This window comes from Ranitomeya imitator, chromosome 4 (genome assembly GCF_032444005.1).
Source record: "Ranitomeya imitator isolate aRanImi1 chromosome 4, aRanImi1.pri, whole genome shotgun sequence".
NCBI classification, from domain to species: Eukaryota; Metazoa; Chordata; class Amphibia; order Anura; family Dendrobatidae; genus Ranitomeya; species Ranitomeya imitator.
This window is the reverse complement of record NC_091285.1, coordinates 276,011,891-276,037,659: the sequence shown is the minus strand read 5'-3', so window position 1 is coordinate 276,037,659 and position 25,769 is coordinate 276,011,891. Positions and strand designations below refer to the sequence as shown.

The following is a 25,769-nucleotide window of genomic DNA, read 5'->3' as shown; positions in this document are numbered from 1 at the left end:
ACCTAGAAAGTCCTAAATAAACCAGCAGAAAAAGCAATATAAATCTTACTAGACAACTATAATATACCATGGCAATGCTTATTTCTGCTCTTACCCCATTTGTGTCTTTTGGTTGCTTTGTATCACCTTCCACTTGTGGACTTTTTGTTTTCTCCCTTTCTTTGTTCTTGGGCGCACTGTCATTCACAGGTTGCTTTATGGGCGCTGCTGCAAGATCATCCGCAGACTTCATTCTAAGGACAGCAGAGCTGCCATTGCCGGAAACCTTTCTAGGCACGGCTGATTGAGATCTCATCTTTTTTTGCCACCTTGGGGCATCTGGCGTGTGTAATTTCTCTTCAACCACGGATTGCGTTTTACCATTTTGTGCAAGGCTTGGCGTTTCCGAGGTTAAAGCATTGTTTTCTTTCCAATGAAATGATTTTGCAATTTGAGGATTATAATAGAGAACTCTTCGTTTTGAAGGAAAGTTGGGTTCTCTAGTAATACCTTTAGAAAGGAACAAATATAATATTAAAGAAGACAAGTAATCACCAAAACATCTAACTTATTTTCTTTATATTAGGATTGAGGGTACAAACTAATCTTCTTTCTTCAGGAGCACGCCTCTCCTCTGCCTCCCGTCCCCCTGGATGCTGATGGGTGGTGCACTCCTGGAGACTGACAGTTCACCCGCAGCCTGGCCCTGGCCCATACCGAGGACTCTCTGATATTGCTAGCATAAGGAAGCTTTCCCTTTGCAGCATGGTAGGAGCTCGATGGGCACTTAAACCGGCTGATACCGGTGACCTGTCCGCCGTCAGAGTGGCGCTTGCAAGTATAGAAAACCGTTCTTGCCGCCTAACCCCTTAGAGTCTGTGCACACCGTGTATATTTGATGCAGATTTGACGCGTTTTTTTCCACACATATTTGTCACAAAAATAAAAGAGTTTCCTGTCAGCAAAGTGAATGAGAATCCTGAAGTCTCATGCAAATTGTTACTTGTTTGTGACTTGCAGATTTGGAGCAAAATTAAATCTACACCATGTCAAATCTTTCAGCGTTTTTGCTGTAGATTTCCCTCATACTAATAAGCAGGGAAAAATCTGCACCAAAAACACATGTACAAAACACCTCAGAAACACGTTAAAAACAAGGCAAAAACAATCCTATTTTTAACAGTGTTTTTCCTGCCTGGAGATGCAGAAATGGCGCCAAAACGTCTGTACCATATACTTAATGTATGCATGTGTGCACATCCCCTCAGGTCTCTACTTTCAGCTGTAGTAATGGGGTACCGACACAGGTACATGAACACTGTAGCCAAGCCCTGGCTGTAACAGGCCGCTGTGGGTCACCGCTGCAGTCAGTGATTGGCTATGGAGCAGGTTTAAACCTGAGATATATTCCTAGAATATACCATAAATCATTAATTAGCAATGAATTTCCTACACCAAAGTCTTTAATCAGAGCCTAACAAGCTATTATTAAGAAATAGTTTCAGGTATATTCTCCAGGTTGGAAGTTATTTCCTATCAATAAGATAGTGGACGGCTGGGCCCCCGCTGATCCTGAGAATCAGGGCTCTCAAGAACCCCATGTGAGTGGAGCCGTGGTTGATCATACGCAATAAAGCTGGATTCATTCTTATGGGATTGCTGGGGACCTTCTCTATATTTGGAAGTCCCATTAAGAATAAACAGATTGCCAATGGGCATTATCGCCCTTGAGAATGGTGGTGGTCCCAGTGGACGGCCCCTCCAGCAATCGAGAAGTTATCCTGATGACTTTTTTTTAAAAAAAGAAAGGCCAGGGAGTAAAGGTTGTGATAAAGTCGTGATGTGGTGAAAAAAAATGAGATTGTTACTTTCTGCAAAAAACAAACATATTTTTTCTGTATATTTTTTTGGCTGCATGACCGAACTCCAATAGACAAGTTGAATTAAAATTGAACAAATATGGTAATGACCAGCTAAACAACATGCAGTCCGAAAACCCAATGTGAGAACATGTATGGCTAGACAACTGAATATGCCTTTTTGACTGGATCATCATATTGACAGAATCACAACCACGACTTCCGGCTGTACAACAGTACATTGCATACGCCAGGTAATATGCAATCTGAAGTCAGGGTCAGGTCGTGCTACCATTCATAGTCGGATTCACTACATGGATTGTGTGCGAACGTCATGCAGCATCACGCTTTACTTACTAGGAGTTAATACATGAAACACTTAAACAAAAGAAAACTTGGAAGTCTCTTTAATGAATACTACTTCTCACCAAGTTCATCAGAAGGAAGTCCTGCCCATCTAGACATCTCGGCTTGATCTTCATCACACGATCTCCACTTGAAATTCCTATCATATTCTGATAGACCCTACATTAAAATAAGAAATCAAATGTGAATGAATGTAAAGTCAAATGAAACAAAAAAGGGTCATTTTTGTTTTTATCTAAATCTGTACAGGTGCCTCCTACAGGGACAGTAGATGTTTGCCGGGGACAGTAAACTGATTTTCAAGTGCTTGAGCAACATCTGGCTGCAGAGGAGATATCTCTTACCACAGTCATTCTCAAAATACCACTGGTGTATTCAGGGTAAAGTTATAGCACAAACATATACTCTATATAGGGTCCAATGCATCCAGCATATGATAAAAGTGTGACCTTTAGGCATACACCGGGCTAATAAGCATTGGCAAAATGTAGTATAAAAATCTATATATACAAGAGGCATCGTGATTACTCGCTAATCCCGCCCCCTGCACAGTAGCTCCACCTCCCACCAAATCACCACACTTAATCACGCCCCCCACCCCATTACCACACACAATAGCGCCCCCCCACCACATAACCACGCACAATCTGCACCACATCACCACACACAATCCCGCCCCCCACCATATCACCACACAATCCCACCCTCCCACATTACCAAACATAATCCCGCCCCCCACTACATCACCACACATAATCCCGCCCCCCCACTACATCACCACACATATTCCCGCCCCCACCACATCACCACACACAATCCCGCCCCCCACCATATCACCACACAATCCTACCCTCCCACATTACCAAACATAATCCCGCCCCCCACTACATCACCACACATAATCCCGCCCCCCCACTACATCACCACACATATTCCCGCCCCCACCACATCACCACACATAATCCCGCCCCCACCACATCACCACACATAACAGGGCCGGCTCCAGGTTTTTGAGGGCCCCGGGCTAAAGAGTCTCAGTGGGCCCCAACCCCCCCCCCCCCCCCCTTTTACCCATACCACGATTCATGATGCCCAGATACAGCAGAGAAATATAGGTATAGTCCAATGCCATAATTCACTTCTTACATGAGTGATAGCTATTGTAAATTCTGCAGTGTATATATACAGGACAGGAGGAGTGGTACTGTGCTGTGTATATATACAGGTGAGAGGTACTGTGCGGAGTATATATAGAGGGGAGTGGTACTGTGCAGTGTATGTATACAGGGGAGAGGTACTGTGCGGTGTATATATAGTGGGGAGTGGTACTGTGCAGTGTATATATACAGGTGAGAGGTACTGTGCGGAGTATATATAGAGGGGAGTGGTACTGTGCAGTGTATGTATACAGGGGAGAGGTACTGTGCGGTGTATATATAGTGGGGAGTGGTACTGTGCAGTGTATATATAGAGGGGAGTGGTACTGTGCGGAGTATATATAGAGGGGAGTGGTACTGTGCAGTGTATATATACAGGACAGGAGGAGTGGTACTGTGCGGTGTATATATACAGGACAGGAGGAGTGGTACTGTGCGGAGTATATATAGAGGGGAGTGGTACTGTGCAGTGTATATATACAGGGGAGAGGTACTGTGCGGTGTATATATAGTGGGGAGTGGTACTGTGCAGTGTATATATACAGGACAGGAGGAGTGGTACTGTGCGGAGTATATATAGAGGGGAGTGGTACTGTGCAGTGTATATATACAGGGGAGAGGTACTGTGCGGTGTATATATAGTGGGGAGTGGTACTGTGCAGTGTATATATACAGGACAGGAGGAGTGGTACTGTGCGGAGTATATATAGAGGGGAGTGGTACTGTGCAGTGTATATATACAGGGGAGTGGTACTGTGCAGTGCATATATACAGGGGAGAGGTACTGTGCAGTGTATATATACAGGGGAGAGGTACTGTGCGGTGTATATATACAGGGGAGAGGTACTGTGCGGTGTATATATACAGGGGAGAGGTACTGTGCGGTGTATATATACAGGGGAGAGGTACTGTGCAGTGTATATATACAGGGGAGAGGTACTGTGCAGTGTATATATACAGGGGAGAGGTACTGTGCGGTGTATATATACAGGGGAGAGGTACTGTGCAGTGTATATATACAGGGGAGAGGTACTGTCCAGTGTATATATACAGGGGAGAGGTACTGTGCGGTGTATATATACAGGGGAGAGGTACTGTGCGGTGTATATATACAGGGGAGAGGTACTGTGCAGTGTATATATACAAGGGAGAGGTACTGTGCGGTGTATATATACAGGGGAGAGGTACTGTGCGGTGTATATATACAGGACAGGAGAAGTGGTACTGTGCGGAGTATATATAGAGGGGAGTGGTACTGTGCAGTGTATATATACAGGGGAGAGGTACTGTGCGGTGTATATATACAGGGGAGAGGTACTGTGCAGTGTATATATACAGGGGAGAGGTACTGTGCGGTGTATATATACAGGGGAGAGGTACTGTGCGGTGTATATATACAGGGGAGAGGTACTGTGCGGTGTATATATACAGGGGAGAGGTACTGTGCGGTGTATATATACAGTGGAGAGGTACTGTGCGGTGTATATATACAGGGGAGAGGTACTGTGCGGTGTATATATACAGGGGAGAGGTACTGTGCGGTGTATATATACAGGGGAGAGGTACTGTGCGGTGTATATATACAGGGGAGAGGTACTGTGCGGTGTATATATACAGGGGAGAGGTACTGTGCGGTGTATATATACAGGGGATAGGTACTGTGCAGTGTATATATACAAGGGAGAGGTACTGTGCGGTGTATATATACAGGGGAGAGGTACTGTGCGGTGTATATATACAGGACAGGAGGAGTGGTACTGTGCGGAGTATATATAGAGGGGAGTGGTACTGTGCAGTGTATATATACAGGGGAGAGGTACTGTGCGGTGTATATATACAGGGGAGAGGTACTGTGCAGTGTATATATACAGGGGAGAGGTACTGTGCAGTGTATATATACAGGGGAGAGGTACTGTGCGGTGTATATACTTCAACAGCCGCCCAGCCCAGGCCCCCAGCACCTGTCCTGTATATATATTATATACACTGTATCTATACAGGCTGTGCTGGGGGCCTGGGCTGGGCGGCTGCTGTAGTATGTATATATATATATATATATATATATATATATATATAGTCAGCTGCAGCCGCCCAGCCCATGGCCGCCCCCCCAGGTCACCCAGACTGTCAGAATATACAGCGATATAGCATGGCACTCACTCAGGTGTCGGTAGCAGCTCCTCCAGTCCGGAATCTGCCTGTGCCTGATTAGTTCAGCACTGCACACAGCCAGGAGAGCAGAGCAGGAGAACTCTCCGCCCACAATGTCACGCTGGCTGTGTCCTTAACCCCTATGTGCCTGGCCCTGCACTGACTGAGAAGATGCTTGTGCCAGGCAGGGCAAATTGAAAGGGTAGAAAGGGTTAAAGCGGCCAGATGGATGTATGACTGCGTGAGTGGGCCCCCCTGTCTTGTCAGGGCCCCGGCACTTGCCCGGGTGCGCCGGGTGCTGACGCCGACCCTGACACATAATCCCGCCCCCCACCACATCACCACACAATCCCCCCCATTACCACACGAGGCTCCGTCCATTACCACACGAGGCTCCGTCCACACACATTATCACACGAGGCTCCGTCCCCCCACATTACCACACGAGGCTCCGTCCACACACATTACCACACGAGGCTCCGTCCACACACATTACCACACGAGGCTCCGTCCCCACACATTACCACACGAGGCTCCGTCCCCACACATTACCACACGAGGCTCCGTCCCCACACATTACCACACGATGCTCCGTCCACACATATTACCACATGAGGCTCCATCCCCACACATTACCACACAAGGCTCAATCACCAGCAGCGTTAATTAGATAGCAATGAGCGTGCCGAGCGTTAGCTGGCTGGAAACAGCTAGTTAAATATTTAAGAGAACATGATAATACAGATATGCTTTAGAGAAGCCTCATGAACCATAGAAAGCAATACATGGGAGGAACTGGGAAATTAGTTCTGAAAGGACAATCTATAGAGCTAGAGTTAGAGCATGTTTACACATAGAATGTTTGTTTCAGAAAGTTCTGTGGCCAATCCATAAATCTTGATGAGGTGTGTAATTATTGTCTGCGCATATGTAGCAGCCCATCTGTTCAAAATAAACTGGTATTCAAAGTGTGGGCGTGCTTACAGCATAGTATACAGTATAATGATCGGTGATTGTAACTGCTCCACGCACTCCCCCATGACTGAAAGCCGGCAGATCCCAAGAAGAAATAAGTTCATTTTCTCCCAGTAGCTGCATCTTCAGTAAGCAGCCATGTAATGCTATTTACCTGCAGATTACCCCTATATGTGCAGGCAAATAGCGTTTTCCCAGGTGACAATTTCCCTTTACAAAGTAACATTTGTTTTAAATTTTATTTAATAAATCAATAGTACTATTTTATTTAATAAATGAATAGTACATGTGAAAATAAGCAACTTTGCAATACGGTTGCATGTAAGGGTATGTGCACACGATGCGGATTTTGCTGCGGATCCACAGCGTTTCCGCAGCTGCGGGTCCGCAGCAGTTTCCCATGAGTTTACATTTCAATGTAAACCTATGGGAAACCAAAAACACTGTGCACATGCTGCGGAAAAAAACGCACGGAAACGCAGCGGTTTACATTCCGCAGCATGTCACTTCTTTCTGCGGATTCCGCAGCGGTTTTACAGCTGCCCCTATGGAAAACCGCAGTTGCAAAACTGCAGTGAAAACCGTAGAAAAACCGCAGTAAATCCACAGAAAGGCCAGGTGATGCACATTTCCCAGCTTTATGAAAACCCAGCTTCGTCTAACCTTGTGCCAAAAAAACAGGCCATGACTTCTTCTAAGTAGCTGGCTAGCACTCTGAAAATGAAAGCAGGAGAACGTCATAAGAAGATAGAAAAGCGTTTTCAAGTTGTCCTTTCCTCAGTTCTAATTGTAATTAAGAAATGTCAGTTAACAGGGGAGGTCAAGATAAGGTCTGGAAGATCAAGCAAAATTTTAGTAAGAGCTGCTTGTCTGATTGCTAGAGAGGCAAATCCAAACCTCCGCTTCACTGCAAAAGACCTTGAGAAAGATTTAGCAAACTCTGGAGTTGTGGTACATTGTTCAACTGTTCAGAGACACCTACGCAAAAATAGACATCATGAGAGAGTTATCGGAAGAAAACCTCTCCTGTGTCATCACCATAAAATTCAGCCTCAGAAGTATGCATAAGGACAAGTAAACAAGCTTGATGCATTTTGGAAACAAGTTCTGTGGACTGATGGAGGTTAAAATAGAACTCTTTGGCCACAATGATCAATAGGTATGTGTGGAGAAAAAAGGCCACAGAATGTCAGGTAAAGAACATCTCGCCAATCAACAAGCATGGGAGTGGATCAATCATGCTTTGGGGTTGTGTTGCAGCCAATGGCAAGGGGAACATTTCATGGGTAGAGGGAAGAATGGATTCAATGAAATTTCAACAAATTCTTGATACACACATAACACCTTCTTTAACCCCTTAGCGACCGCCGATACGCCTTTTAACGGCGGCCGCTAAGGGTAAAAAAAGTGAATAGCGCCCTCCAGAGTCTGATTTTCTCCAGGGTCTTGGCTGCCGGGGGTAGCCGAGACCCCAGAGAATATGATTCGGGGGGGGGGGTTTTTACCCACCCCGCATTTGCGATCGCCGGTAATTAACCGTTTACCGGCGATCGCAAAAAAAAAACAAAAAAAAAACGCGATCTCTTTTTAATTTCTCTGGGTAGGGTTAGGGCTAGGGTTAGGGGTAGGGTTAGGGCTAGGGTTAGGGCTAAATTTAGGGTTAGGGTTGGGGCTAAATTTAGGGTTAGTGTTGGGGCTAAATTCAGGGTTAGGGTTCTTTCACACTTACGTCGGTACGGGGCCGTCGCAATGCGTCGGCCCGACATACCGACGCACGTTGTGAAAATTGTGCACAACGTGGGCAGCGGCTGTAGTTTTTCAACGCATCCGCTGCCCAATCTATGTCCTGGGGAGGAGAGGGCGGAGTTACGGCCACGCATGTGCGGTCAGAAATGGCGGATGCGACGCACAAAAAAACGTTTCATTGAACGTTTTTTTGTGCCGACGGTCCGCCAAAACACAACTGATCCAGTGCACGACGGACGCGACGTGTGGCAATACAAGTCTATGGGCAAAAAACGCATCCTGCGGGCACATTTGCAGGATCCGTTTCTGTCCAAAACGACGGATTGCGACGGATGCCAAACGATGCAAGTGTGAAAGTAGCCTTAGGGCTAGGGTTAGGGTTGGGGCTAAAGTTAGGGTTAGAGTTGGGATTAGGGTTAGGGTTTGGATTAGGGTTGGTATTAGGGTTAGGGTTGGAATTAGGGTTAGGTTTGGGATTAGGGTTAAGGTTAGGGTTGTGATTAGGGGTGTATTGGGATTAGGGTTAGGTTTGAGGTTAGGATTGAGATTAGGATTAGGGGTGTGTTGGATTTAGGGTTTTGATTAGGGTTATGGTTAGGGTTGACATTAGGGTTGTTTTGGGGTAAGGGTTGTGATTATGGTTAGGGTTAGTGATTAGGATTATGGATCAGGTTGAGATTAGGGTTAGGGGTGTGTTGGGGTTAGGGTTGGAGCTAGAATTGGGGGGTTTCCACTGTTTAGGTACATCAGGGGGTCTCCAAACACGACAGCCAATTTTGCGCTCAAAAAGTCAAATGGTGCTCCCTCCCTTCTGAGCTCTGCCGTGCGCCCAAACAGTGGGTTACCCCCACATATGGGGCATCAGCGTACTCGGGATAAATTGGACAACAAATTCTGGGGTCCAATTTCTCTTGTTACCCTTGTGAAAATAAAAACTTGGGGGCTACAAAATCTTTTTTGTGGAAAAATATATATATATATATATTTTTTTTTTATGACTCTGCATTCTAAACTTCTGTGAAGCACTTGGGCATTCAAAGTTCTCACCACACATCTAGATAAGTTCCTTGGTGGGTCTAGTTTCCAAAACGGGGTCACTTGTGGGGGGTTACTACTGTTTAGGTACATCAGGGGCTCTGCAAACGCAACATAACGCCCACAGACCTTCCTATCTAAGTCTGCATTCCAAAACGGCGCAATTTTGCGCTCAAAAAGTCAAATGGTGCTCCCTCCCTTCCGAGCTCTGCCGTGCGCCCAAATAGTGGTTTACCCCCACATATGGGGCATCAGCATACTCAGAATAAATTGGACAACAACTTTAGTGGTCCAATTTCTCTTGTTACCCTTAAAATAAAAACTTGGGGGCTAAAAAATCTTTTTTGTGGAAAAAAAAATATTTTTTATTTTCACGACTCTGCATTATAAACTTTTGTGAAGCACTTGGGCATTCAAAGTTCTCACCACACATCTAGATAAGTTTCATGGGGGGTCTAGTTTCCAAAATGGGGTCACTTGTGGGGGTTTTCCACTGTTTAGGCACATCAGGGGCTCTCCAAACGCGACATGGCGTCCAATCTCAATTCCAGCCAATTCTACATTGAAAAAGTAAAACGGCACCCTTTCTCTTCCAAGCTCTGCGGTGCGCCCTAACAGTGGTTTACCCCCACATATTGGGTATCAGCGTACTCAGGAGAAATTGCACAACAACTTTTGTGGTCTAATTTCACCTGTTACCCTTGTGAAAATAAAAATTTGTGGGCAAAAAGATCATTTTTGTGTAAACAAAATCGATTTTTTATTTTCACGGCTCTACGTTATAAACTTCTGTGAAGCACTTGGGGGTTCAAAGTGCTCACCACACATCTAGATAAGTTCCTTAAGGGGTCTAGTTTCCAAAATGGTGTCACTTGTGGGGAGTTTCCACTGTTTAGGCACATCAGGGGCTCTCTAAACGTGACATGGCGTCCGATCTCAATTCCAGCCAATTCTGCATTGAAAAAGTCAAACGGCGCTCCTTCACTTCTAAGTTCTGCGGTGTGCCCAAAAAGTGGTTTACCCCCACATATGGGGTATTGGCGTATTCAGGAGAAATTGCATAACAAAATTTATGGTTACATTTCTGTTTTTACACTTGTGAAAATAAAAAAAAATGGTTCTGAATTAAGATGTTTGCAAAAAAAGTTAAATATTCATTTTTTCCTTCCACATTGTTTCAGTTCCTGTGAAGCACGTAAAGGGTTAATAAACTTCTTGAATGTGGTTTTGAGAACCTTGAGGGGTGTAGTTTTTAGAATGGTGTCACACTTCATTATTTTCTATCATATAGACCCCTCAAAATGACTTCAAATGTTATGTGGTCCCTAAAAAAAAATGGTGTTGTAAAAATGAGAAATTGCTGGTCAACTTTTTTTGTATAAATCGTTTTATTGGTCACAGCAATAAAGATTAAAGGTAAACATTACAAACTGGTAAATCTGTGCAATGGTAGGCGGTAATTACAAGTCGAACAAGAGGAGCATTGTTGCATCAATTAAATCTTATACTTTAACTGTCTGGTTAATAATGCTATTGGCTGTCCCGAGAATATGAGATAATAATAATAGAAAACATCCGGGATAGTTGGTAACCATTGATATGTTCTTTTGTATTCATTTAAAATACTATATATATATATATATATAATCAAACTGGATATGGGGAAGACAAACATAGAAAGTCAGAAAAGGGGAAAGGAAGAAGGACAAGAAGAAGAAGGGAGGGATGGAAGAGGGTGGGGGAAATTCGGGGAAGGAGTGTGGCTGCCTCCGTACCCCAGCGGACAGAACACACGTCAAGAAACGGCCCGGATGTACACGAGAACAAGCTATACAATGTGTCGGGTTCTGGAAACCCAGAGGTCTAGTTCAGGAGTTTCCCTAAAAGCGATCCAGGGGGCCCATATGTTGTAGGTTTTTTCTGCGTTACCTGGTGACTGGTTTATCAACTGCTCCATTCTATAGATGTTATTAAGTTCTGCCACAAATTCTGTACGGGAAGGAAATTTTTCTTGTTTCCAAAACCGAGGAATTAGATTTCTGACTGCAGTAAGAAAGTGTTTAAGGATACCCTTCTTGAACCTAGATATTGACAAGTCGCATAGAGACAACAATGCTATACTTGGTGAAGGTTGGATCTGTATGATAGACAGCTTGTTATGAAGTTCAAAGACAGCCAACCACAAATCCTTTATGGGGGGGCAGTCCCACCAGATATGCATGTAAGAGCCAGTCTCCTTTAGACATCTCCAGCAGGTGTCAGGGGTCGTGGGGAACACCGCATGCACCATGGAGGGGCATCTGTACCATCTTGCTAGAATCTTATAGCTCCTCTCCTGTGATACCGCGCACAATGACGATCTAGACGAGAAGAGAAGAATTTTTCCCCTGTCTTCAGATGACAAGGGCCTTCCCAGATCGCCCTCCCATTTCGAGAAAAACAATGGCCAACCCTGCAGTGGAGCCCTCCCCTCTTGGAAGATTTTATACAGCAGCGAGACAGTATGATCCGGGGGATTTGCTGATATACAAAGCATCTCAAAGGGAGTTAGCGGCCTGCTAATATTGGCTTGTTTAGAGATTGAGTGGATATAACTTTTTAGTTGTTCATAGAAGAACCAATCAACAGAGTGTGATTCCTCCTCTGGGAATAATTCCCGAAGGGACTTCATCCCAGTTTCTTTTAAGTAGTCATGGATGATGGGATTGGAATCTTTTCTCTTATGTAGAAATGTCTCTCTATTCAGCCCCGCCGGAAAAGCAGAATTGTCATAAATTGGAATTAAGGGGCCCGGGAGAGTTGTGATCTGAAGGTCTTTGTTTCGGTTTTTAATAAGAAGCAGTATGTTTCGTGTGAGGAAGGGTATGTAAGTGCCTGATCCTAGCCCCCTGCCTCCTGTCCAAAGAACAACTCGGGAGTCGCATCTGTTAAGATCGTTTTCTAGGTTTACCCATTTTTTGTTGTTTTTACTGTGATAAAGGTCTAGAATACAAGTTCCCATTGATGCGTAACTATAAATTGCGAGATCCGGGAGACCCAATCCACCCGTCAGTTTAGATCTACTTAATGTTGTATATGAAATACGTGCCCGGTTATGAGACCAAATAAAACGAGTAATCATTTGTTTGAGGCGGGAAAAGAAAGAAGCCGGTAGGTATAGGGGGATTGTTTGAAAAAAATATAAGAGGCGAGGCAGGAGGTCCATCTTAACTGCATTGATCCTACCCAGCCAGGACAATTGGAGCCTGTTCCATTTCTCTAAATCTGAGTTTGTTTTCTGTAGGGTTGGTGCTAGGTTGGTTTCGAACAGCTTAGATGTTTTGCTTGTAATTTTAATACCTAAATAAGTAAGGGAATCAAAGCACCATTTAAATGGGAAGGTCTTCCTAAGATGATCTACCAAAGGGAGTTGGAGTGAAATGTTTAGGATTTCGGATTTATGGGAATTTATTTTGAAGTTGCTTAGAAATCCGAATTTATGTAGCTCCGAAATGATGTTTGGTAGACTCGTAGAGGGGGCCGTAATATATAACAGGATGTCATCTGCAAAAAGCGCTAGCTTATGTTCTTCGGAACGAAGTTTTATACCAGTGATTGATGGGTTGTTTCTCAAGGCCACAGCTAAAAAACTTTCTTCCCCTCTTTGTTTTTAATAAAAGGGATGTAAGTATTGGGATTGCGTTGATTGAGAGCTCTGGCCAAGAGTCTACCACTTTTATTACCGAGCTGGTAGAAGCGGCTCTTAAGTCTTTCTCTGAGGCATTTGGATTTTTGGTCTATTATAGATAGCAGTTTTTGTCTGGCCGAGGAGAGCCTAGCAAATGTGCTGGCCTCAAGGTCTCGTTTATGTTTGTTTTCTAATTGGTGTATTTGTTCTGTTAAGCTAAGTATTTCCGCCCAGTGGCGTAGGAAGGGGGGTGCGGGGGGGGCGGTCCGCCCCGGGCGGCACAATGCGGGGGGCGGCCGGCGCTGCAGGAGAAGAAAAAAAAAAAAAAAAGACGCCCCTTTAAATCTTCGGGCGGCGCCGTCCGCCGCCACGACCAGGGCCAGCTCCCCCCACCACCGGACCCCGCCCCCCGCTCTATACTCACCTCTCCTGGTTCCTGCGGCGCCGGCAGCTGCAGCGTCTCTCCGGCTCTGCGACGTCTCAGAGCAGAGGGCGCGATGACGTCACTACTGTGCGCGCCGCTCTGCCTCTCTGTCCTGAGCGTCGCAGAGCCGGAGAGACGCTGACTGCATCGGACCTGCGCTAGGAACGGGAGAGGCGAGGATTTTACTTTTTTTTTTTTTTCTTTATCTCTGACTGTCTGGGGCTGGGGCAATGCTGGACACACTGGGGCAATACTGGAGACCATGGGGCAGATTGCTGGACACACTGGGGCAATACATGAGACCATGGGGCAGATTGCTGGACACACTGGGGCAATACATGAGACCATGGGGCAGATTGCTGGACACACTGGGGCAATACATGAGACCATGGGGCAGATTGCTGGACACACTGGGGCAATACAGGAGACCATGTGGCAGAATGCTGGACACACTGGGGCAATACAGGAGACCATGGGGCAGATTGCTGGACACACTGGGGCAATACAGGAGACCATGGGGCAGATTGCTGGACACACTGGGGCAATATTGGAGACCATGGGGCAGAATGCTGGACACACTGGGGCAATACAGGAGACCATGGGGCAGATTGCTGGACACACTGGGGCAATACAGGAGACCATGGGGCAGATTGCTGGACACACTGGGGCAATACAGGAGACCATGTGGCAGAATGCTGGACACACTGGGGCAATACAGGAGACCATGGGGCAGATTGCTGGACACACTGGGGCAATACAGGAGACCATGGGGCAGATTGCTGGACACACTGGGGCAATACAGGAGACCATGTGGCAGAATGCTGGACACACTGGGGCAATACAGGAGACCATGGGGCAGATTGCTGGACACACTGGGGCAATACAGGAGACCATGGGGCAGAATGCTGGACACACTGGGGCAATACAGGAGACCATGGGGCAGATTGCTGGACACACTGGGGCAATACTGGAGACCATGGGGCAGAATGCTGGACACACTGGGGAAATACTGGAGACCATGGGGCAGAATGCTGGACACACTGGGGCAATACAGGAGACTATGGGGCAGATTGCTGGACACACTGAATACTGGAGACCATGGGGCAGATTTCAGGACACATTGAGGCAATGCTGGAGACCCTGGGCAGACTTCTGGACATACTGGGGCAATACTGGAGACCATGGGGCAGATTGCTGGACACACCGGGGCAATACTGGAGACCATGGGGCAGAATGCTGGACACACTGGGGCAATACAGGAGACCATGGGGCAGATTGCTGGATACACCGGGGCAATACTGGAGACCATGGGGCAGAATGCTGGACACACTGGGGCAATACAGGAGACCATGGGGCAGATTGCTGGACACACTGGGGCAATACTGGAGACCCTGGGGCAGATTTCTGGACACATTGAGGCAATGCTGGAGACCCTGGGGCAGACTTCTGGACACACTGGGGCAATGCTGGACACTGGGGCAGATTGCTGGACACACTGGGGGTAATATGCTGGACACACTGGGGCAATGCTGGACACTGGGGGTAATATGCTGGACACACTGGGGCAGACTGCTGGACACACTGGGGAAAGGCTGGACACTGGGGCAGATTGCTGGACACACTGGGGGCAGTGCTGGACATACTGGGGCAGATTGCTGGACACACTGGGGGTAATATGCTGGACACACTGGGTCAGATTGCTGGACAACATGGGGGTAATATGCTGGACACACTGGGGCAGATTGCTGGACAACATGGGGGTAATATGCTGGACACACTGGGGGCAGGACTTGAGGCATGGGCAGAATGTAGATACGGGGCATGATTGGAGACACGGGGCAGGATTGGATCATGGGGCAGGACGGATACGATGGAGGCTGGTGGGGCAGGATGTGGAGATCATATGGGGTAGAATGGATACTCATGAGGGCAGGATGCGAGAACATATGGCTGGAGCCAGGAATGAGAAACGGGGCCAGGGTGGGGAATATTATTACCATAGGGGCTAATTAAGGGATATTATTACTGCAGTGATGTATTTATTTTATTTTTTGAGTATACTGTTTTAAATGGGGGGGCGGTCCTGTTACTGTGCAGAGTGACACTATATCACCTTTTTTTCTTCATGTGATGTAATGTAGAAGTTGTGAAAAATTAAGTAATGTGTTCTGCAAGCGGAGCTCGAGATAACTGTGTTATTTCCTGCAGAAACGAGTCCTGGCTGGAAGGAATGATGGCGGTCTGTGCTGGATGAAAGATGAAGGACTTCACCTAGAGACGTCACTGGTGAGTCAGTGTTACCTATACACTGACACTATACACTGTATACTATATAGAGGTCCTGTGTATAATGTCACCAGTGATCTCTGTATTACCTCTACACAGACACTGCATACTAAGTACAGATCTCCTGTGAATACTGGCACTTATGGTGATAGTATTGTAGTTTTTTTTTTATTACTGATCAGTATTGTAGTATTCAGTCACTATGTGGTGGTAATATGTGGTCTGGAAATGGTGTTGTGGTATTTGTCCCTTGTATGTAGTATTATTCGGTCACTATGTGGCCTGGTCATGGTGTGGTGGTATTAAGTCACAGGTGTGGCATGTGGGGGTGACACCATTAGGCCCAGTTTAAGTTCTACAAAACAGGAAAACCGTTTTTGGTAACCTTTGTGTGTATTGAGCCGGGGGGGGGGGGGGGCGCCAAACTCGGGAACAGCCCCGGGCGGCAAAAGCTCTAGCTACGCCTCTGTTTCCGCCGCTCTTTCTCTTTTTAGCCTAGCGCCATGAGAAATGAGGACGCCTCTTATTACACTTTTCAACGCCTCCCATTTTACAATGGGGGACGTGGTGTCTTCCTCGTGGTCAGACAGGAAACCTGTGATTGTTTGATCAATCTTGGATTTACATATGGGATCCTGTAACAGGTTTTCATTCAAGCGCCAAGAGAAACCTGGTCTTGAGGCAGAATGAAGTGAGATTGTTAAGTAAATAGGAGCGTGATCTGACCACAATATCGACCCCACGTCCGCCTTTACCTGCATGTCAAGCAACCTATGAGAAACGAAAAAGTAATCTATTCTACTGTAGGTGTTATGTATTTTTGAGAAGAAACTATAGTCCTTGGTTGTTGGATTAAGAACCCTCCAGACATCTACCAGTCTCATGCTGCGCAGCTGGGATCTTATTTTTTTAATAGAAGATGCAGGATATGAAGACTTACCCGAAGAGACATCCACCGCAGGGTTCATAGGAATATTAAAGTCGCCCCCAAGTATCACAGGAGAGGAACCAGCAAACTCCTCGAGGCGTCTTTTGCATTCGGCTCCAAACTTCTGTTGCCCTTGGTTTGGAAAATAAACGTTAGCGATTACAAGTTTATGAGCTGCCCATGTGATGAGTAGGAAGATATATCTGCCATTTTTGTCAATTTGTGAATCTAAGATCTCAGGCACAAAGGACTTGTGGAAGGCTATTGAGACACCTTTTGACTTTGAAAATGGGTTTGGGCAGTGATACCATTTAGGGTAATTTTTCGTGATACAGTGTGGTACCACACCAGTTTTGAAATGTGTCTCTTGGAGCAGTAACACAGATACCCTCTGTTTGTGACTATCAAATAGGACCCGTCTTCTTTTTTCCGGTATGTTTAGCCCCTTAACGTTGAAGGAGCAAAATTTAATTTCATCCATTATCAAATACCTTTACGCCATTCCGTAATACCATGCGCCCCATCCGCCAGAACACGCGACAGCCATGGGAAGTAGGGAGGAAACAATAGGAAGGAAGGGAAAAAGGCAGGGTAGAGAAGAGATAATAGAACATGGAAAACATAAAAGAAGGTGCGTTGGGATTGACGCACCGGGTCATACTTTACATCTGTGTAGTTAGGGCAAAAGAATGGAGGAGAGGTCTCCTCCTCTCCCTTCACCCGTGCACCTTAGGTGAGTAAGGGAAGCCAAGGGAAACACTGACCCCCCCAGCCCCCCCGAACCTGGTAGGTCCCATAAACGAGAACTTGTAAACACGTAACGTTTGGTTAAACATAGTAATAGTCTCTGCACCGGCGAGATGTCCCGCATGCCATCAGCGAATACAAAAAAAAGGGGGGGGGGGAAGGGAGGGAAGGGGTGGGAATTTAGGGGGGAGGGAAGAAGGACAAATTCACCGATGACAGGCAGGACACCACGCGCCCAGGTGCTTAAAGAATAGAATCAAATCTCCAAGGCGAGCCTATGGTAAGACAAGCCGCCCCACCAGGAGACTCATCCGTTTAACAATAAGTGTTCATGAGACTACTCAACTGCAGTAGAGTATCTAGATGCATTGCAGCAATGAATAAAAACTACTTGGAACTAAGAAGAAACTGAAACAAGAAAAGAGAAAAAAACTTCATGGAGGCTCTGAGGAGCCTTCGGTAGTATGACGATTCTTGGAACGGGGAACCTTGAGCCACTTTGGAGGAGCATCTGGGAGTGTCGGAGCCAGAGGCCAATCCGGAAGATTTATTAATAGAAGTTCAAACGTGCCCAGGAAGTTAGCCAGATCCCCAATCCGGCGGAAATATGCGCTTTTGCCACCTTTGGATGCTGATAGTTGGAATGGGAACCCCCACCTGTAGGGGATGTCTCTTTCCTTGAGAACCTCCAGCAAGGGCTTCAGAGCTTTGCGCAAAAATAGAGTGCGCCTGGATAAATCTGATAGGAGCAGGATTGGTTGACCTTCAAACTGGAGGGATCCCTTTTTCCTAGAGGCCATCATGATGGTCTCCTTAACTCTGAAGTAATGTACCCTGCAGATGACGTCTCTGGGGCGCGACTCAGACGTGGGTTTAGGACCAAGGGATCTATGAATCCTATCGAACTCGATGGTGTTGTCCTCGTGGTCGCCGAGAACGTCCAGAAATATTCTCTGAACTGTACGGTCTAGATCCTGAGGACTGACAGATTCTGGTAGGCCACGTATACGGATATTGTTACGCCTATTGCGATTTTCCAGGTCCTCAAGACCAGATGACATTTTCTCCAGTTTCATGGTGTGGTCCATTAAGATTTCTCTGTGTGCCTGAAGTTCCTGTGAGATATTCTCCTGGGTCTTTTCCACATCTTCTATACGCGATGTGAATTCTGTCTGCAGATTATGTATCTCCTTTTTGTACGAGTTCTCAAGCCTACACGCAAAACTTTCCAGGTCCGTTTTGGTTGGAAGAGCTTTAATATATTTACTCAATTCAGCTATATTCAAGTCCTCCGGCATGTCTTCATCTCCGCCACTGTTGTCTGTTGATTTTTTAAAGGAGATATGTGAGGTCTGTGGCTCTTTTGAGGAGGAACTATTTTTATGCGGTGTTTGCGACATTGCTGATCTGGTGTTCCTTGTTTGGAGTGGCTGGTTTAAGAACCGTTCCATGTCCTCAATAGGAGGCTCCTTGTGTAAGCTTATGGGTTGCCCAGAAGTCTTCTTAGTTTTACCCATATATGTCTGCTGCTATTAATCGCCCGTGGTAGAGTTCAGGGGAACATGGGGGTGCAGCGATCACCGCATCAGGCAGAGCCCCCCATTAGCAAGCCCCCTCCGAGGTGCATTTAATTATAATCTTTAAGTTAGTGGGGCATATACAATGTCCTGAGCCAGAAAAAGGAACCTCTAGATGTGATAAACAGTTCCAGCACTAGGTGTCACCAGAGGTCTAAGTTTGTAAATTATCAGCTTGTTAGGTAGAGTGCTGAGGTTCTGTTTTCTGATGTAATGTAGCTAAGGCACAATGACAGCCCAGTAAGGGGCTATGGTAGAGTGACTGCTCCGCTTCTGCAGCAAGGATGGTATGCAGGGTAAGATGCAGCAGTGCCGAGTATCTTAGGTGTGCCTGCCCTGATATGGTGCTTCTCTATGAGGTTCTCCGTCCCCAAGATGGCGTCTACCCTCCCAGTGGCGGGAAAACAGTCGGTACTGACGGAGCAAAGGCGCACTCGCAGCAATCTCACTGATGGTGCTTCAGGGGATCAAAGGATGGGACTGCCTCTCCCTCAACACCCCCGTGGCTCGGCGGGGGGTCTGCAGACTTTTTACTGCCGCCGCTCTCCTCACCACGCGCCGCCTGCCTGCAGGGGTTCCGGGTAAGCACACCTGCGATGCTCTGTGTGTGTCGCGGGGAATGCAGGGGCGGGAGGGTCTCTCCTTCACTACCCCCTTAGCTTGGCAGGGGGTCCGCAGACTTTTTGCTGCCGCCGCTCTCCCCACCACGCGCTGCCTGCCTGCAGGGGATCCGGGTGTGCACGCTCGCGGTGTTCTCTCTGCGGGTGCCACGGGGAATACAGGGGCGGGAGGGTCTCCCCTTCACTACCCCCTTAGCTCGGCGGGGGTCCGCAAACTGCTTGCTGCCGCCGCTCACCTCGTCACACGTCGCCCGCCGGGCCTCCCTGAGCCGTTAGCTGAGCCTGGGGAGTCTTCTCTGTGCTGGCCTATGCTCGATGCGCTGTGCTGCAGAGCCTCTCTGTGCCTGCGGATCCGGTGTAACTTCTCCGGGGCACAGCTGGGGGTCTCTCTTAATCCAGGCTCGTTGCTAGGGAATTTCGGGTGGTGTGTGATGGATTAAGGTCTAGGGGAAGACCTTTTATCTCCTTTTTACTGGAGGAGCTCTCCACCATGCGTCCTTCTTCTCCGGCTGTTAGACACACCCCTCTGCTGGTCAACTTTTAACCCTTATAACTCCCTAACAAAAAAAAATTTTGTTTCCAAAATTGTGCTGATGTAAAGTAGACATGTGGGAAATGTTATTTATTAACTATTTTTCATGACATATCTCTCTGATTTAAGGGCATAAAAATACAAAGTTTGAAAATTGCAAAATTTTAAAAATTTTCGCCATATTTCTGTTTTTTTCATAAATAATCGCAAGTAATATCGAAGAAATGTTACCACTAACATGAAGTACAATATGTCACGAAAAAACAATCTCAGAATCAGCGGGATCCGTTGAAGCGTTCCAGAGTTATAACCTCATAAAGTGACAGTGGTCAGAATTGCAAAAATTGGCTCGGTCATTAAGTACCAAATTGGCTCTGTCACTAAGGGGTTAAAAAAGCTGAAGTTGAAAGAGGATGATTTCTACAAATGGATAAAGATCCTAAACACACTTCCAAATTTATAATACTACCTCAAAAGGCACAAGCTGCAGGTTTTACAAAGGCCCTCACACTCCCTTGATCTGAACATCATTGAAAATCTGTGGCTAGACTTCAACATAGAAGTGCATGCAAGACGACACAGGAATGTCACAGAACTGGAAGAATTTTCAGTCATTATCAAAAGTCTCAATTGTAGGTATAATCTGTATTCAGTGAAGACAGATTTTCCCACGACTGAGATAGGAGATGCTCCTGATAAGATTTTGTAGATGGAAGGAGGGAGGAGCTACAGACAGAGCTCCTCCCTCTTCCTATCTACGTATCAGTAGCAGCTCTCATCTCCTAACTCAATACTGGGAGTCTGTCCTCACTGAATACAGATTTTCCCTAAAATTGAGAATTTTGATAACAACTGATCAATTCAGGCAGAGAAAGAAGCAGAATTCCCTGATAAGATGTATTACAGAGTTGCTTATTTTCATGTGTACATTTGATTTATGAAATAAAAATAAATTAAAATGATGGTTAATCTTTTGCTCTCCAGAAGAATCTGTTTTAATGAATACATTTTATTCTCCATAAGAAACAATTTCTAAAACGTCATCTACTATATAATTGTTTAAGGGGTACTTCCATCTTTCTGTCCTTCTGTCACGGATATTCATTGGTCGTAGCCTCTGTCTGTCATGGAAATCCAAGTTGTTGATTGGTCATGGCAAAACGCCAACGACCAATCAGCGACGGGCACAGTCCAGCGTCAAAATGGCCGCTCCTTCCTCCCCACAGTCAGGGCCCGCTCCATACTCCCCTCCACAGGGTTAATGGCAGCGTTAATGGACCGTGTTATGCCCCGGTGTAACGCACTCCATTAACGCTGCTATTAACACTGTGTGACCAACTTTTTATTATTGATGATGCGTATGCATCATCAATAGTAAAAAGATCTAATGTTACAAATAATAATAATTAAAAAAAAAAAGTTATTCTCACCCTCCAACGTGCGCAGTTTCCTCGGCAGTGCAAGCAGCAGGCTCCGGTGTCAAGGATGCTATGCAAGAGAAGGACCTTCCATGATGTCACGGTCATGTGACCGTGACGTCATCACAGGTCCTGCGCTCATACCAACCCTGGGACCGGAAGCTGCAGCGTGCACCACACATAGGGGCCAGGACTACAAGGGGCCCCTCGGAAGGTGAGTATATGTTTTTTATTTTAAGTCTTGGCTGGGCAATATACTACGTGACTGGCCAATATACTACGTGTCTGTGCTGTATACTACGTCGCTGTGCAATATACTACGTGACTGGGCAATATACTACGTGACTGGGCAATATACTACGTGACTGGGCAATATACTAAGTGGTTGGGCAATATACTACGTGGCTGGGCAATATACTACGTGACTGGGCAATATACTAAGTGGTTGGGCAATATACTACGTGGCTGGGCAATCTACTACGTGACTGGGCAATATACTACGTGACTGGGCAATATACTACGTGACTGGGCAATCTACTACGTGACTGGGCAATATACTAAGTGGTTGGGCAATATACTACGTGGCTGGGCAATATACTACGTGACTGGGCAATATACTACGTGACTGGGCAATATACTACGTGACTGGGCAATATACTACGTGACTGGGCAATATACTAAGTGGTTGGGCAATATACTACGCGGCTGGGCAATATACTACGCGGCTGGGCAATATACTACGTGGCTGGGCAATATACTACGTGGCTGGGCAATATACTACGTGGACATGCATATTCTAGAATACCCGATGCGCGTTAGAATCGGGCCACCATTTAGTTTCTTATAATTGTTCATTGTGTCGTTCCTCTGTTATTCCTCCTGAATATTTACAAATATTTACAACTGGTTGTCACTGTTCCCTCTAGCACAGCAGTGTGTCCTTGTGGTGACTGGACAGTATTAATGAGTTGGCACAACCTCCAAATGGTGAGACCCAGTTGTCAATGTAATCATAAATATTCAGAAGTTATAAAAGAAGAAATGTGAATATATAGAAACACTAAGCAACCTGACTGTGCAAACATTGCATACATAAATTCCACTATTGCCACACATGTAAGAGCGTAAGATACTTTGCAAACATTTTGACCAAACTGTGTGAACCCATCTGCCAGCAGAATGGAGGCCACTATCACATGGGACCCTATACTAAAGCTTGATCTCTTTGTGCATTGACACACAGGGTCTAACAATTGTTTGCGCTAAATAAAACCAGTTTAACGCAGGGCTTTCCCAACAGTGTGGTAAAGAGTAATTCACCATGAGATACTCTATATGTAAATAAGAGTCCCAGACCTAGATACTTTTGTGAGATAAAACTATATTGTTTTATTGATGCAAAACATTAAAACATGATACAAAAAAGGTGCTAGATTGAACCAAATGAGGGACTGTGGTGTCCTGAGGAAACCCACAAACTACACCACACATGTAAAACAGCCAAACATGTAGTAATAATAAGATCATGAGACATGCATACCAACAATAAGCATACTAAGAGATAGGGTATTGCTCTAGATACATTTTCTTGGCCGCCAAAAAGCAGTGCACTCTAATCTGTATACAAAAACAATGCCACAATTGTGTCTCAATTAGTCCTGCACATATAAACAAAAGTACAAAGATGTATTCCTGAGTAATAACATTGGCTAGTACATACCAATAGGTGGATAGGTGAGGGTACCCGGACGTCTCTCTGCCCCGACGCACGTTTCGCTCTGCATCTACGGGAGGCGTGGTAAAGAGGCAGTGACCCAGGTTAGTCCAACCTTTGGGCCGGGATCACACATACGCGAGATATGGCCGAGTCTCGTAGGTGAAAACCCAGCTCTGGCACCTGGCACTCCGTTCAGGAGTGTGCGGCTCCATGTATTGCTGTGCGGCTGCACGCTCCGCTTCGCTCTGGAGTGCCGGCGCCAGAGCTGGATTTTCACCTGCGAGACTCGGCCGTATCTCGCATATGTGTGATCCCGGCCTTAATGTCTTTATTTTGCCAAGTTACAAAAATAACTCAAACTTTATCCTCCGATTCGCAGCCTGATCGTCCACCGCCGTGGGTGCGTCATTGGCTTTACCTTCACACAGACCTGTCCTGCACAGAGTCTCCTGCTCTGTTTCTTGCAAACCAAAATATGTACTTAGACTCTACTAATGGAGTCTGCTGCACTTCCCTACAGAGCGGGCCAGTGTGATAACCGAATACCTGGTGGGGACACTATGCCGGGGTGAACATAACAGCGATGAAACCTGTGTAACTGCGCAGGGGCTCGAACATAAAGGGGGCGCTACCAGCTACAACACAGCAACAGCTTCTGTTACATAAAGGGGCCCTTGTACTGTTATTCACAGGGGCCCTAATCCAGCTGGGTCCGCCACTGGCCCTATGTATGTGTATGGCACGGGACGATTCTTTCTGCTTGGTAAGATGGTCGATTATCATATGACTACAAGTACGGGATCGGCACTGAGACCTGGTCCGGCCTTAGGCTGTGTGCACACAATGCGGATTTGCTGCGGATCCGCAGCGGATTTTTCCGCGCAGAAACGCTGCAGAACCGCACTGTGATGTACAGTACAATGTTATTCAATGCCAAAAAAAAGCTGTGCACATGGTGCGGAAAAATCAGTGCGGAATTGCTGCGGATTTCAAAGAAGTGCATGTCACTTCTTTTGTGCGGATCTGCAGCGTTTCTGCACCCCTCCATGTTAAAAATCCGCAGTGGCAAAATCTGCAGAAAATCCGCACAAAATCCGCATAAAAACCGCGGTAAATCCACGGCTGCGGATTCTGCCAGGAGATGCGGATTTTGTGCAGAAAATTCTGCACCTCTTTTCCTACGTGTGCACATAGCCTTACACACGATCATTTTCTGGAAATGCAGCGACGCTGGATCACACCGCGCAATACGACAACTATAATAATAGTAATAATAATAATACAGTATATGAGTACTGGTGCCCGCTACACACTGGCAGTAATGACAGCAGACTGGAGCAATGCCTGACGCCCAGCGGCTCACACCCTACTTTCACGTTTCATGCCCCTGCTCCGTCCTACCAGTCACACAGACACTAAGTGATGTCAGGGGCGAGCACCTTGAAGCGGACCGGCATCTTCCGTCCTCCGCACCCCGGAGCTCCCTGCGCGCTGCAGCCGGTGACAGGTGTCAGGCCCCTGTAAACACAACACGTTACCAAGGTAAATCCCAGCCCGCGTCCTGCGTGCACTGCGCCTGCGCTATGGTAACGGCTGTGGGAGCTCAGGCACCAATCGCAGCGCGTCTTCCGGCGTCTCGTCCGCTGTGTGCTGGGGATTAGCCGCTGGATGTTTGGGCTGCCCCGCACACAATGGCGGAGTCCCCGGTGACCGCGGTAATCCTGTGCCTCATTACCCGGGCATTCCTGCTGTTATATCCGGGCAGAGAGGAGCTGTCTGCAGCTCTGTATGTCTGCTCGTGGCCATATAGCAGAGCTGAGAGTGTCGCTTGGTTTCTTACGTGTTTTATCTGTAATAGACACATACGGTCCTACATTGTGGCCAGGTGCATAACTGCGCAGGGGTTGGAATCCCACCTGGGCCCTGGAGGCTTCGGGGGCCCAAAAATGCCCATTGTCCGATATAAAAAAGACCATTGCTTTTAAAGGCTTGCAATAACTGCGGCCCCTGTGGCCCTTTTACTCTGGGGCCCATGAGCTTCACGTTACGCCTCGGAGTGTGGCCGGGCTCTCGGTTATGTTCACACTGCCTCCCTTTCCGCCCTTTTTTTTTTTTTACAGAGTCCTTTAAAAAAAAACATCACAAAGCTGAAGGCTGATGTTAATATTCTGGGAAGGAGCCAATAGCCAAAGGTTCCCAGGCTATTAATATCCGCTTACAGGGGGACCCCAGAAAAAAATTGACATCAGGTCCCCCTATAAAATCTAACCAGCAAAGGCTAGGCAGACAACTGCGGGCTAATATTAATAGCCTGGGAAGGGGCCATGAATATTGGCATCCCCTCAGGCTAAAAACATCATCTTTCAGCTGCCCTAAAAAAAAAGGCGCATCTATAAGATGCACCAATTCTGGCACTTAGCTTCGCTCTTCCCACTCGCCCTGTAGTGGTGGCAAGTGGGGTTCATATTTGTGGGGTTGATGTCACCTTTGTATTGTCAGGTGACATCAAGCCCAAAGGTTAGTAATGGAGAGGTGTCTATAAGACACCCTGTCCATTACTAACCCCATAGTGATATTGTAGAAAA

General features: G+C 46.5%; 1 protein-coding gene across 2 annotated transcripts in view; it reads right to left on the bottom strand.

Annotated features, from left to right (window-relative positions):
- MDM1 (Mdm1 nuclear protein) overlaps positions 1-24,758 on the bottom strand; it is a 95,255-nt gene extending 70,497 nt beyond the window's left edge. Inside the window, exons 1-3 of one of the 2 annotated variants that reach the window (XM_069764641.1) lie at positions 24,624-24,758; positions 2,267-2,363; positions 95-489 (exon numbers count right to left, since the gene is read on the bottom strand). In XM_069764641.1, coding sequence (XP_069620742.1) covers positions 95-489; positions 2,267-2,363; positions 24,624-24,641 — 510 coding nt within the window. In that variant the 5' untranslated portion in view covers positions 24,642-24,758. The remainder of the gene's footprint in view (positions 1-94; positions 490-2,266; positions 2,364-24,623) is intronic. The other variant, XM_069764642.1, reaches the window with a different exon arrangement.
- Positions 24,759-25,769: the final 1,011 nt, after the last annotated feature.